The sequence below is a fragment of the Sinohyriopsis cumingii genome, chromosome 4 (assembly GCF_028554795.1).
Source record: "Sinohyriopsis cumingii isolate HCF-2022 chromosome 4, ASM2855479v2, whole genome shotgun sequence".
In the NCBI taxonomy this organism is placed as follows: domain Eukaryota; kingdom Metazoa; phylum Mollusca; class Bivalvia; order Unionida; family Unionidae; genus Sinohyriopsis; species Sinohyriopsis cumingii.
The window spans coordinates 60898506-60913157 of NC_142964.1; the positions used below are offsets into that span (position 1 = coordinate 60898506).

General features: G+C 43.7%; 1 protein-coding gene across 2 annotated transcripts in view; it reads left to right on the forward strand.

Moving 5' to 3' along the window:
* LOC149801269 (tryptophan 5-hydroxylase 1-like) overlaps positions 1 to 14652 on the forward strand; it is an 80939-nt gene that overhangs the window by 53052 nt on the left and 13235 nt on the right. For both annotated transcript variants that reach the window (XM_089954286.1, XM_089954285.1), the window contains one exon: positions 480 to 606. In XM_089954286.1, the coding sequence (XP_089810412.1) occupies positions 480 to 606 (127 nt within the window). The remainder of the gene's footprint in view (positions 1 to 479; positions 607 to 14652) is intronic.

Consider the following 14652-nt stretch of genomic DNA (forward strand, 5'->3'; position numbering starts at 1 on the left):
CTATAGTTGAAAGTGATTTAAAGTGGGACAAACATATCATATATACTAGTATAATGAGAATTATATATCCTCCTTAGAAGTCACACGAATCAATGACCGAGTTATATTTAATATGATTATTATTTTCTAGAATTCAGTTTTTTGTGAAATTTGTAATACAAAAATCTTACTTGTTAAAACTCAGAGAGTTTAAGTGGAAATGTGTATTTCTTCTTGCCAGTTTTCCTAAAGACGTTTCCCTCCGAGTGATCTTGTTTCCTTCTTTCAAAGGAACTTTATTTGCAATTTCAACCAACTAAATGGTTGCATGCCCTACGCAAACACCTCTGATTTCTACCCATGTTAGAATTTACCCTATATTCATATTTTACTGCTTCTTCCTCAACAGTTGCTTTGAAAAGCCCAAATCCAAGTTGTTGTTGGCTGATAAAGATAGGTTGGTGTATTATTTTAATTACAAATCTATTTCTCCCATTCAGAGATGTATGCCATGAGCTCATGGGGCACGTGCCTTTGCTTGTTGACCCAGCCTTTGCCAGGTTTACCCAGGAGATTGGTCTGGCCAGTCTTGGAGCTTCAGACGAGTACATTAGGAAACTTTCACGTGTAAATTTAATAGTAGTAATTATATATGTGTCATAGCACACACACACACACACACGATCATAGGACTCAAAAGTTCCCCACATACGATCAGCACTTTCCTACTTTGATTCCCCCACATGGCTTCTATGACTAAATTATGGCTCCAATATTATCCAACACCGACTATGACGGTAGAGAATATCTACTTTTAACTTTAAAATGTTGTTTAAGATTAATTTTGCTTAAAGCAAAGCATTGTCAAATATACAACGCATTCTTTTTTTTGTAAATTTTATCCTGACGAATGTAGGTGGGGTGCTATTCAAGTTTAATAAATTTAGTTTTCTTTGGAGTTTGCTAATATGATTTTATTATACAAGATCATGAATACCAACTTGTGAAGAAGTATTACGGGAATAGACAGAGATAGCATGCTTATCATTAAAACTCTGTTATTTTGTATTGAAAACGAAACGATATTTTAAAACATTAGAATGACAAATATTTAAAATAAAGTACTGAAATTTTCTCTACCAAAGTAAAATTATTATTATAAAAATACGGCTCCTACGGATACCTCGATAGCTCAAAATGTCAAATCTCTATGGTTCTTATTGAATGCCCCACGTCCAGATTGTAGACAGATAGGACCACTAATTAACCGTAAGAGGGTATCACAATGTCTCCTTGCTACATCATGGGAATCAAAATATTAAGAACATACCATAGATCCAACATACATTTTCTGGTCCACATGACCAATTCCTGAATGCCGTCCTACGGTTCATAATTATAGACACCATTAAAACACCTTTTGTTCTTTAGAGGAAGTTTTTAGTGTAATTGTTAACTATATTCAGTGGAATATTGGAGGATTAATTTTACTATACCCAGTGAAATTAGATTTGTCTTGGTAAATGACATCCTTGATAACTGAAATAATATTAATACAGAAATGCCCGTCCAATTTATATTTTTAGTCGGAAAAATATAGGTATGAATATCTGTAGCGTCACTAGGCCATAGCAGACTCTGGACAGCTGCCTTGATTTGTCCGTGGAAACGGCTTCCTTTTCTTCTCATGGTATAGCAGTAGTGAAAGGGGGCACCCTACGTACAATGGGAATTAGCATTACAGACCCCCTTGGGCAAATCTACGTACAATGGAAATTTAACATGGAGAAAAATCGTGGGCAAATCTACGTACAAGGGGAATTTAACATGGGAATAAATTGTGGGCCACTCTACGTACAAGGGGAATTTAACATGGGGAATAGAGTTTGGGCTTGTTTAGGGACAAAGGGAATGGAACATGGGATTTTTTTTTTTAAAAAAAATTTTAAAAAAAAGGGGTAGGCAATTCAAAGGCTATCTCTTTTCGAGAAATATGGCTGGCCCTGAAAAGGGCCTTTGGTTTATGTTAATATGCCCTTAACATAAAGGGCATTTGCGACATCTTCTTTTCCTCAAACTTCGTCTTACAGCAGGGCCATACATCAGAGTCCTCTTGAGGCAACCTTGTCTCTCTATATACACTCTTCTTATCCACAGACTGCTGTTGGTCCTGTAGACAACGGTCCACTTGGATCGGACATACATGAGCATGTCCGTCCTGAACATCATTGTTGACACAAGGGTTGAAGATTCAACGTCGGTCCACATGTTGAGGCTCCGAGAATAGGTGAATCAATGCAGTGAACTGCGCTTATTTATAGGGACAGAAAGGATTGAAACGGATTGAGTTCATTCACCAATCCGAACACGCGTTACAGAATTCAGTCAGCTCGCATCCAATCCGAAGAGAGCAGTCTGTGACGTCACGTAGTCAATATAGATTCGCTAGCGCTTGTGTGCAGTCAATCTATGCGATAGTGATTCAACATGACGGAAACTCAGAAAACGATCCAGTGGGGTGCACCAGCAGGGGAGACCGCCCAAGGGAACCCGGACTTACTTTCAGAAGAGGTGAATTGGGATTTTGTGGATTTTCTCTCCTCGCAAGAATTTGTTCCGGAACCTTCGTTACCTTCTTCATTACCTCAAGTGGAGAATTTTAGACAGAGACAGAAAGAAGAATTGGAGAAATTTATACAACGACAAAAGGAAGCGGAACAGGCTTTTCTCCTACAGCAACAGCAACAAGAAGAAGAGGTAAGAAAAAAACAACAGCAAGAAGAAGTAGCAGCAAAGAAACAAGAGGGTGAAAATCAAACGGTCACGGTACTGTTGGACATTTTAGCGGAGTTAAGAAGTCTGAAACAAATGTATCAGACTTCTTTATCACGACCGAAGAGAATACGACCTTCCCGAGCCAAACACGTCAACCCTGTGACCAAGCCTACCGTACCACCCTTAGTGATTTCAACCCAATCATTATCATCATTACGCAGTCCAGAAGTAGGCCTTGGCCGTGGCAAAGGCATAAGGCAGTTAAAGTTGATTGCTTAAACTCACCCCTGCACCATAAAGAAAAAAGGCCCTTTTCAGGGCCACCCACATTTCTCGAAAAGAAATACAATTTCAATTTGCCAATAACTCAAAAATAAACCCCACCCATTTTACCCTTATAGTACGTGTCTGTGTATGAGTGCGTGAGTGTAGCTTCTTATTTTAAAATCAAAACTCAAAGACTCTTACCTTATATCATTCATTTATTCTTTTATCCATTTTTTACAATCCAATTCACAATTCACAACACATCACTTTAATAAAAAGTTCATTGATTTCTTCTTTTCTCGTTGTTTAGTCTCTCTGTTTTTTTAATTTCTTCACCGTCACACTCTTTTCCTCTTCTTCTTCCTCCTCGCTTTCTTCCCTTCTTCTTTTTTTCTCCTGTTTCTTTTTCTTCACCTGTCTTCTTTCTTCCTCAGAAGAATCCCTCTCTTCCTCTGAAGAATCCCTCTCTTCTTCTGAAGAATTCCTCTTTTCTTCTGACTCCTCTTGTTTCTTTTTTGGGCAATCTGGAGACCAATGTCCTTTTTCTTTACAATAATAACAGGTATCTTGACTTTTGTCTTTTTTATCCCCTGTTTTTTTTCTTTTTTGACGGTCTGGACACTCTGAAGACCAATGCCCTTTCTTCTGACAGATATAGCAAGTATCTTGACTTTTATCTCTAAAGGAAGGAGAGTAGTCCGTAGGCTGGTCTGAAGAGAATTTTCTAATGACCCCTCGCAAAGCTCTGACGAAACGTTCCATCTGGTTAGTCTCTTCCATCGTTGTGCTCGGCTTGAGAGTGAAATGAATAGTGAAAGGACAAGACACACACCCTTTTATATACGCTGGTCTGCTATGACTATAAAGTAGTTTATGGTGTTTGAACTTGAGTCATTTGACTTTTTGCTTTCAAGATGAAACGATCCCATTCATTCGAGAAGAAAGAAGAAGAAGAAAGTAAGAGGCAGAAACGTGATCTATCGCCTCGTACCAGGGCTGAAATCTTGGCACAAATTCATGCCAGTGATTTTGAAGAGGACATGAGTGAACCAGAATCCGAACCCTCTAAACCAAGTTCACCACCCTTAGTTAACCCTGAAAATTACTATTCCATTCGAGAGACGGAAAAGCGCTCCTCTAGAAAATTTAGAACCACGGCTTACAAATACACGGTGAAGTTTAAAGATTTCAAGGCTGAAGTGCCGTTAGAGAAAGCAGAAGTGTTCATCACTGAGGTGTGGGATTCTTTGCTCACTGCACTCAAGCGACAATGTCAACCCAAAGAAGACGATCGCTTGAGAATTTCCATACAACACGACGGTTTGAAATCCCCTGTTTGGATCGAGTTTAGCACCCCTGCAGAATTGACTGCTTCCAAAGTCATGGACAAGATTCAACACGTACAACAATCTAATGATCAGTTTGACATCACCGATGGTAAAGCCACACTGGACATGACCCACGTCTCTCCTTCTCAAGGGACAGGACGCAAAAAGATGTTATTGGTGGACGACCTTCGCAACACCAAAACGAGTCTCGTCCGAATTAACAACCCTCATGACCAGATGTGTTTAGCCCGTGCCATCGTGGTGGGACGAACCTATGCCAACAAGAACGACACGGTAGAATGGAAAAGAACCTGGAACACTATTCAACGTTCCGACCGAGCCAAACAACGAAACGAAGCAGAACTCCTGTTACAACAAGCCGGACTGCCCAAAGACACACCCTGTGGCATTCCTGAGATGCAAAAATTGCAAGATGTCCTAGCTCCACGATACACCTTGAAAGTGCACCCTCAAGAAATGCGCGGGCCTCTATTGTTTCGAGGCCAAGATTTTAAGGACGGAAAATACATTCACCTTTATAATCACGATGACCATTTCGATACCATTACCAGTATCACTGGATTCCTGGGATATACTTATTATTGTGAGAAATGTGACTATGGTTATAATAATCGAGAGCAACACAAACATTGTGGATGGAAATGCTCAGGATGTTTGGCCTCTCCACCCTGTCTGAGCGAAGAACCAGTGCCTTGTTCCACTTGTCTGCGCACGTTTGTCAGCCCTACCTGTTACCAACAGCATTTGAAGACGCAAGGTTCACAGAAGAAATGCGCTTGTCAACTGCTGAGATTGTGTCCTACGTGTGGACAAGGCATACGTACCAATAATACCAAGGCACACGTATGTTCAGGAAAGAAAAAATGTCACATTTGTCACCACATCGTGGACTTGGAACACGAATGTTACGTGCAAAAATACCAACCCCCACCAGAGAAAGAGGACGGTCACAAGAAGAAAGGCAATTTCATCTTTTTCGATTTCGAATGCATGCAAGAGACTGGCATTCACATTCCTAATTTTTGCGTGGCTCATCGAGCGTGCGAGAAGTGCATTCAAGAACCTATCTTCAGTCATTGCCCTCACTGCAGCAAGATTAGTGGAGGACGTGAAAAAATCTTTCGGGGACCAAACACGTTAGCCGATTTTGTCCAATGGGTCTTAGACCCCGTCGACAAGACGTGGAGCCAAGAGGACATCGAACGTTACGGAGATTGTCATCGTCATGCCACGGTGATGGCTCACAATTTCTCCGGATACGATGGACAGTTTCTTCTCAGATACTATACGGAACAAGGCACCGAGCGTCCTAAAGTGACTTTGAACGGAGCCAAAATCATTTTCATGCAAGTGGGACAAGTACAGTTTAAAGATTCGATGAGCTATTTGGCCATGCCTTTGAGTCGAATGCCTAAAACGTTTGGAATGACAGAAATGGCTAAAGGGTACTTTCCACACTTTTTCAATACGGAAGCCAATCAACACGCCGTTCTACCCCATTTACCAGAGGCTCACTATTACGACCCCGACAACATGCGTACCGAACAACGAGAAGCTTTCTACGCTTGGTACCAGATTCACGCCTCGGACCCTTTCGACTTTCAGGAAGAAATGCTAAAGTATTGTCGTTCCGACGTGGACATTTTACGGCGTTGCTGTGGAAAATTTCGAGAACTGTTCATGGAACACGGAGGGGTCGATCCTTTGAAAGAAGCTTGCACCATTGCCAAAGCGTGTTCCTTAGTGTATCGACAACGATTCATGCCTGAAAAGACCGTGGCTGTCATCAGTCCTCAAACGACCCACTTTGTCAAACGTCAATACTCGGTCAAAGCCCTACGTTGGTTACATTACTTGTGCGACAAGGAAGACAAGTGGATTCAGCATGCCCGCAACGGAGGGGGCGAAAAGACCATCGGAACGTATTCGGTCGATGGCTGGGACTTAGAAAACCCCAAGATCGTGTACGAGTTTAACGGTTGCTTATTTCACGGATGTCCCGTCTGTTACCCTGACCGTGGCACTAAAAATCAGTTTTTGCAACGAACCACGGAAGACTTGTACCAGGACACTTGTCAGCGACGCCTAAAGTTAGAACAGGAAGGATACCAAGTGGTGGAAATGTGGGAACACGAGTACGATCACCGTATGAAAACCGATCCCGAGTTTAAACGCCTCGTGGAAAGTTACCAGTTCATGGACCCGCTGAACCCGAGGGATAGTTTGTACGGAGGAAGGACCAATGCCACCTGTTTGCTGTACCAAGCCGACGAAGAGAAAGGAGAAGAAATCAAATACTTGGACGTGTGTTCGCTGTATCCCTACGTGTGCAAATATTGTCGCTTTCCTGTAGGGCACCCGCAATTGTTGACGGAACACATCGACCTGAAAAACATTCGACAATACGAAGGCTTGATCAAGTGTAAAGTTTTGCCTCCCACGAACCTATACCATCCCGTCTTACCTCACCATTGTCAAGGCAAACTGATGTTTCCCTTGTGCCGTACTTGTGCCGAAACGTGCAACCAAGACCAACCTTGTCAGCACACCCAGGAAGAACGGGCCTTGACGGGAACCTGGGTCAGCGTAGAATTGTTCAAAGTTCTGGACATGGGATACCAACTGTTAGAAGTGTACGAAATTTGCCACTTTCCCAAGACAGAACAATACCACAAGGGTGATCCCAGTCAGAAAGGCATTTTCGCCGACTACGTGGATGCCTTTTTGAAACTGAAGCAAGAAGCCAGCGGCTATCCTTCCTGGTGTCACACTCCCGAAGACCAAATACAATTCAAAGAGAAATACTACGAACAAGAAGGCATCACTTTAGACCACATCGAGAAAAACGAAGGCAGGCGATCGTTTGCCAAAGTGATGTTAAATTGCTTGTGGGGTAAAATGGCACAACGACCGTGTTTACCCAAGACGGAATATTTGACAGAACCTTCCCGCTACTTCCAGATGATTCACGACAAAACCAAATACATGAAACACGTGGACGTCGTTCGAGAGAATTTGATCTTGGTCAATTACGAAGAAGATCTGGACTTTGTACAAGACGACCCTTTTGGAAATGTCATCATTGCGGCTTACGTGACAGCCCATGCTCGCTTAAAATTGTACGAAGCTTTAGAACTGTTAGAAGAACGCGTCCTGTACTTTGACACGGACAGTTGCATTTACATCCATCACCCGATTCAACATCACCCTAACATCGAAGGAGACCGTTTAGGAGCCTGGACAGACGAGCATCCCGACGACAAGATTCTAAGTTTTGTCAGTGGCGGTCCCAAAAATTACGGCTACGAATACCGTGACAAACAAGGAGAAGTGCACACGACGTGCAAAGTGAAAGGACTGACTCTGAATTATCGTACCAGTCGAGTGGTCAACTTTGGGGTATTGAAAGAAGCCTTGCAATCGGGAGAGGATGGAAACTTTAAAGTGACCACCTACCAACCGAACAAAATTGTACGTTTACCCACTCACCACATCGTCAGCCGACCCTTGGAAAAAGTCTATCAAATCGTGTACCAGAAGCGAGTTCGACTTCCCAATCATTTCACCTTACCGTACGGTCACGTCGGTATTGGTCTGTACATAAAAAAGGAACCCTAGGCAAGATCGATAGTTCATTGCGACTACCAAGACCGAGCGAACAAGATGAATACTTTGAAAAAGACATCGTTCCAGTTTGGGGATTGTAAAAAAGTTGTATCTTCCTCTAGTGTGACTAATATTGGATGGATAAGACCCAGGCATTGCGACGGAAAATGTCCGGAAGGAAACTGCGATTGTCCATGTGGTTACCATTGTAATTGCGTAACGGAGTTTGCAGACGATTGCGATTGTGAGCCTTGCGATGGATACGATGCTGTACCTTGTGACCTGAGCGATGCCGTAAAGCATCATGGGAACTTTGTTCTCACTGCCCCTGTCATGGAAAGTGATGCTGTGCGTGTCAAACCTGAGGGATGCGAAAGCGATGCCGCTCGTCCTCTTAGACATTTTACCGGGTTTAAAGGGGAATGTCGACCTTCACGTTTACCTCCCTACGGATGTCATCCAGCCCTGAGCAAACTCCTGTTCCTGTCACCCAACCCTCATCGAAACGAACCTGTGAAAGACGAATATTCGTTCCCTGTGCGTTTGTCGGAATACTGCGACTTTGAAAATCGTCTTCAATCGTTCAAAGGAAAATGGCCAAAGTATCTGGGAGGACCGACCCCTGAAGAATTAGCCAGAGCCGGATTTTTCTACTTGGGCGAAGGAGATAAAGTCAAGTGCTTCAGTTGCGGTGTGTCACTTCACCACTGGGAACCGCAAGATTCGGCCTACGTAGAACATGCTCGATGGTCACCGAATTGTCATTACTTACCCTTAGTGGGACCGAGACATTGAAGTAACTTCTTACCATAATAATCTGTTCATGGATACTTTACAAGAGAACATTCGTGCTTTGCCTGTGGAGTTGAGAGAACGTATTTATCGAGAACTGGTCAAAATACAAGTGAAACGTAAAGAACAATTGCATCCGTTACGTCACCGGTGTTTGAACCACTGGTACCTGAAGGCTATACAAGGATTGATTCAATTGAAAGTGTTCCATCGGACAGACATTGATCAACGATCCTCTAGTTTTAAAAAGGATTGGTTTGGTATGGACGATTGTAGTTACATCATTGTAAACGTACTGCATCGAATTCCAGAGGAAGAGTTAACGAATTACCAACATCTTGAACACAATGTCAACTTAGTGAAAGAGGAAACTTCTGAACGAATTGTAATGTGTAGATTAGTGACTCAACGATTTAAATTCGACACTGAAGTGAAACCATGTTTGTGCAAAGAGTACATTTCTTGTGTCAGACCAAAGAGGATTTAGTATGACCTATTCATGGATACTTTGCTAGAGAACATTCGTGCTTTGCCTGTGGAGTTGAGAGAACGCATTTACCGAGAGCTGGTGAAAATACAAGTGAAACGTAAAGAACAACTGCATCCGTTACGTCACCAGATCTTTAACCACTGGTACCTGAATGGTATAAGAGAACTGATTCGTCAGAAATTGTTTAAGTTGTCAGACCTTGTTCAATACTTCCAGGCCCCCGATGATTCACGTGTTGATCATTTTGGTTACTTCGAGATTCACCTAGAGCAACCCATTGAGGAAGACAAGGTAAAGGATTACCAACATTTGTTACGTGGAATCTACTTAGCGGAAGAGGAAACTTCTAATCGAACTCTGACGTTTCGGTTACAGTATGCAAGATTTACATTCCCAACTGGAAAACGAACATCACTGGCTAGAAAGTACGTGTATTCTTTTCGAAACAAAGAGACTATAAAAACAGGCTGCTATGCCACGACTTATGTCGTATGTCATCCAACAGATTCCGTGGAAGGAACTCAATGACCATATTCAAACTGTGGATCATTACCATCGATTATTACAAGAATTGTATCCATTCAATTTGGGACGACAAGTGGTGTGTGTCTTAGTGACTTGTTTTCTGGGATTTCGTTTACCAGCCGATTCTTTGCGGACTCTTTACGATCAGTACTTACCACCTCCATGGCCTTAAATGGTCACGAAAAACTCCTTTTGCTCAAAGCCTTGCGTTTTCATCTGGATACTTCTCGACCTCAACAGGAAAAAAAGATTCGTCAACTTTTAGCTACCCAAGACGTGTATGACGATGTGTGTGTAGCCTGTGACTTACATCCCCATTGGACAGATGTCCGTGCCTGGAAAGAATGGGGTTTTGAGGCTTGGACCCAAGAAGTGGCCCAGTATGCACGAGAGTTGTTCAAGGAAAAAAGTTACTTTTCAACCCGTGTTAGTGACGATGCCAGAAGAAGAACCCGTCACCCAGGACAGGACTGTCGTGGACAGGCCTGAAAGACCCTTTCGGGAGGACACTTGTGTGACCTTACCCCCTACTATAGAACTGGTTAGAACATTACCCAAAACATGTTGTACAGACACTTGTGTTTATTCCACGTTCATCGTTATCATGTGCCTTTTATTCTTGTACTTAAGCCTTTGGCTTTTATGCATTTTTGTCTTTCGTATTCATGTTTGAAACATTCAATAAACGTGTTCTGAAAAAAGTATATAAACTCTTGTCTTGTTTGTTTTTCGTGTCACAAGTGACATTTCTCACACCATGGCTACCTTTGCTGTCTCTGCTCCCTCTTCCTCTACTGTCAAAGTCATCGACGAACACTTAGATCGTGCCAGTTGGGAGGCTTTGTATCTTCGCCATCCCTTTAACATGCTCATTGCTGGACCTAGCGGTTCAGGCAAAACCGAATTCGTCAAACGTTTGATCGAACATAAACATCATTTGATCGATCGACCCCCTCAACGGATCGTGTGGTGTTACAAAGAGTGGCAATCGGCGTACAGCCTCTTGCGAGAAAGTCAAGGCGATTCCATCGTGTTTGTGGAAGGCATTCCTAAAGAAGACGACGGCATCGTCTCTGACTCCCGTCTAACCCATTTGGTCATTTTCGACGACATGTTAGGAGAAGACGAAGAAGAAATTAAATTGTGGTTTACGCGCAAAGGGCATCACCGTAATGCCAGTGTCGTTTACATCACCCAAAATTTGTTTCAACAAAGTAAAGCCCATCGCACCATCAGTCTCAATGCGCATTACGTGGTCTTGTTTAAAAGCCCTCGAGATAAATCGCAAGTGCAAGTCTTAGCCAAACAGTTAGGAACGCCTTGGCTGACTCAGGCGTACGACGATGCCACTCAAACGCCACACGCCTATTTACTCGTCGATTTGAAACCTACGACTCCCGAGGATTTGCGATTTCGTACCCACTTGTTTCACCACTGGTGCCAAGACGGAGGGCCTGTCCTGTACACGTCTCCGTCCTCGACTTCATTTCACTCCCCATGAAAAAAATCTATAAAAACCTCAGACCCTTTTTCGTCTGTCTCACACAGTGTCAACATGACGTCCCTTCAGTCGCATCTTCCCGTCAAATTGATTCGTGCCTTGTATGGCATCAGTCGAGAAAAAGATCCACAAACACGAGCTCGTGTCTTAGAAGCTAGTCTCAAAGAAGTCTTACGATGGTTCACGGTGACGGCACGTCAATTACTCCAAGGAATCATTCAGATTCCTCATCAAACCCAACGCTTTTTCGATCGAAACAAAGTCGCTTTGGTCCAACTGGCCGATCCCCGCATCGACACTCAAACCAAAAAACAAATCATTTTGAAACCTGGAGGGAGCGGTACTCTAGGAGGGGTCATCATTCGCTCACTCTTAAGATGGGATCCTAATGCCCCCAAAGTTATCCCCAAGACAAAAGTTCAACGAAGCCCCGAGAAGAAAAAGAAAAAGACCAGGTCCCCAAGAAGAATAACTTCTCCAGTGGCAGGACCCTCCTCTTACCAGACACCACCACTCCGGAAAAAGAAAAGAAGCCCCCAGAAAAAGAAACAGAGAAAAAGTCCTCAGAAAAAGAAAAGTCCACAGAAGAAGAAAACTAGTCGCAAGAGAGGCACTTCGGCCAGGACGCAACCTTACACTCGCAAACCACGACCTGCCACAGCGTCTCCGGCAGCCTCACGTTTGTCCACTTCTCCGTTGATGTCACCAGGAACTGAAGAGTACTTGGAGACGTTGATCACACCAAGAACTTCTCCGTTGATGACCCCCAAAAGAACTTCCCCAGTGGCAGGACCTTCCAATTTAGCGGCAGTGGCTGCTGCTCACAAAGTACCTTCTCCCAGAATCAAAGTCCATGAAAGATCGGGCATGTTACAAAGTTTACTGGATTTGTCCAAACAAGAACTGGCTCGATTTAGTCCGTTACGTACCCCTGCACGACGTGTCATGCCTGTCCTCAAACTGATAAAACGTAAAGACAATCAGTGGCGACGCGTTCCAGTATAAAAAAGACCTGTGACCGAGTAGGGTATCAGTGTTTTTAGGTGCTCCTAAAGACTCAAAGATGTCACCCTCCAGAAAACCCCAAGGAAAGAAAAGGAAAGGACTACCACCACGTTTAGCCAAACATGGGGACCTGTTATCTGTCCTGTCCAAAGCTTCTCCACCCCTACGAAAAAAACTCATTCAAACGGCCTCCAAAGAGGTCATCGATACCGTGTGCGAATGTTGTTTGAACGTTTTGAAAGGCACGATCCCTTTGTCCAAACACCAGAAACAATGCTTAGGCAAACATCGTCACGTTCTTCGGAAAATGGTTCAAAAGAAAATTCCCATTCGTCAAAAAAAGAAGATGTTGGTCCAACGTGGAGGCATTTTACCTCTCTTGTTAGGCCCCATACTGAAAGGAGTCTTGGGAACCATGTTCGGAGGACTGATGGGAGCAAGATAAAAAGGCCTTCGGAAGTCCCAAGATCTCAGAATCGACCGCTGACAACCCCATGGAAGGACGAAAACTAGCTTTAGTGCCTTACAAACGATGGATGGAATACCATCGGTGGCAAGAACAACGCACCCCGCATTTACCTCCCAATCCCCATTTGAGCGAGATGTCCCAGTTACAACACGAATTGCAGTCCTTGATGGATCGCCAAGATTTGTCCGAAACAGAAAAATCGCAAAAGTACGGTCAACTCTTGCAACGACTACAACTCTTTCACCAGAAAGCTTTAGACGAAACAGCTCTACCCACTTTGAAAGATTTTAAGACCTTGATGAAAAGTCCAGCACCATCACCAGTACCAGTACCACCAGTACCCGTGACCAAGACAGAAAAAGGAAAAGAAGAAGAAGAAGAAGGGTTTCAAACTCCACCAGAAAAAGTACGCAAGTTAACAACACCACCTACCTCCAGAATTGGATGGATTAAAAAGATGATGGCCACCCCTTCTTCCTCACAAGAGAAAAAGAAAGTGAAGACAGAAGTGAAGACAGAAGTGAAACAAGAACCGATATCCCCCGCTCAGACATCCTCCTCCTCTTCAACACCTATTGCTGGTCGCACACGCAAAGCATTGCAATCCAAGAAAATTCCCCAAGAGAAAAAGAGTAGCCTCTTCCAAGAGTGGGTGCCTTATTAAGACACCAATCAACACAAAAAAATGGAAAAAGTCTTAGCTAGCATTTACTACGATCCCTCGCATCCTGCAGGTTACGCAGGAGTTCAAAAATTGTATCGTGCTGCCAAAACGCGACTGAAAAGTCTCCGTTTACCTCAAGTGCAACGATGGTTACAAGAACAAGCTACCTACACTTTACACAAACCCATTCGACGCAAGTTTGCCAGAAGTCGCACCCGAGTGGAAGGCATCGATCATCAATGGCAAGCCGATTTAGCCGATGTCTCTCATTTGGCCAGCTACAATCGTGGTTACAAATATTTGTTTTGTGTCATCGACGTCTTTTCCAAATTTGCCTGGGTCGTGCCTTTGACTTCCAAATCGAGCAGCGAGTTAGTGCGAGCCCTGCAATGGGTGTTGAAACAAAGCGGTCGTCACCCTCTTCGATGGCAAACGGACAAAGGCACCGAATTTCTGAACCAAGCTTTCCAAAAAGAATTAAAGAAACGTGACATTCATTTTTTTACCACCGAGAATCCCGAAACCAAAGCCAGCATCGTGGAACGTTTTCAACGCACTTTGAAAGAACGCATGTGGAAATATTTTACGCATCACCACACTCTGAAGTACATCGACATCTTACCGCACCTGGTGCAAGCGTACAACCAATCTTACCATCGAAGCATCGGACGTGCCCCGCAAGACGTGACTCCCGACAACGAAGTGCTGGTGTTTGAGCGTCTGTTCGGTACGTCCCCGACGCGGGCTGTCCCCAAGAAAAGTGGAGAGTTGACCGTAGGAGATTGGGTGCGCATTGGCAAAACCAAACGCACTTTCGACAAAGGTTACTTACCTAACTGGACAACCGAACTGTTTCGCGTCACTGGACGAGTACATGGCCGTCATCCTGCCGTCTATAAATTGGAAGACATGAACGGAGAAGTACTCAAAGGAACGTTTTATTTGCCCGAGTTACAACGTGTCACCAAAAAAGAAGACGACGTGTACGACATCGAAAGCATTCTCGAACGCAGAACCCGTAAAGTGGGCAAACGACGTGTCAAAGAAGTCAAAGTACGTTGGAAAGGATATCCACCCAGTTTCGATTCTTGGATCGACGCTTCGCAAGTCATCGACTATAGAAAGAAGAAGTGACCATCATGCCCTTTCACACAGCAGCAGACGCAGCTACGTCGACCAGTCCTTCTTCCCCTAGTTCTTCTGTGCAAGATTTACAAAAACAACCCTTGT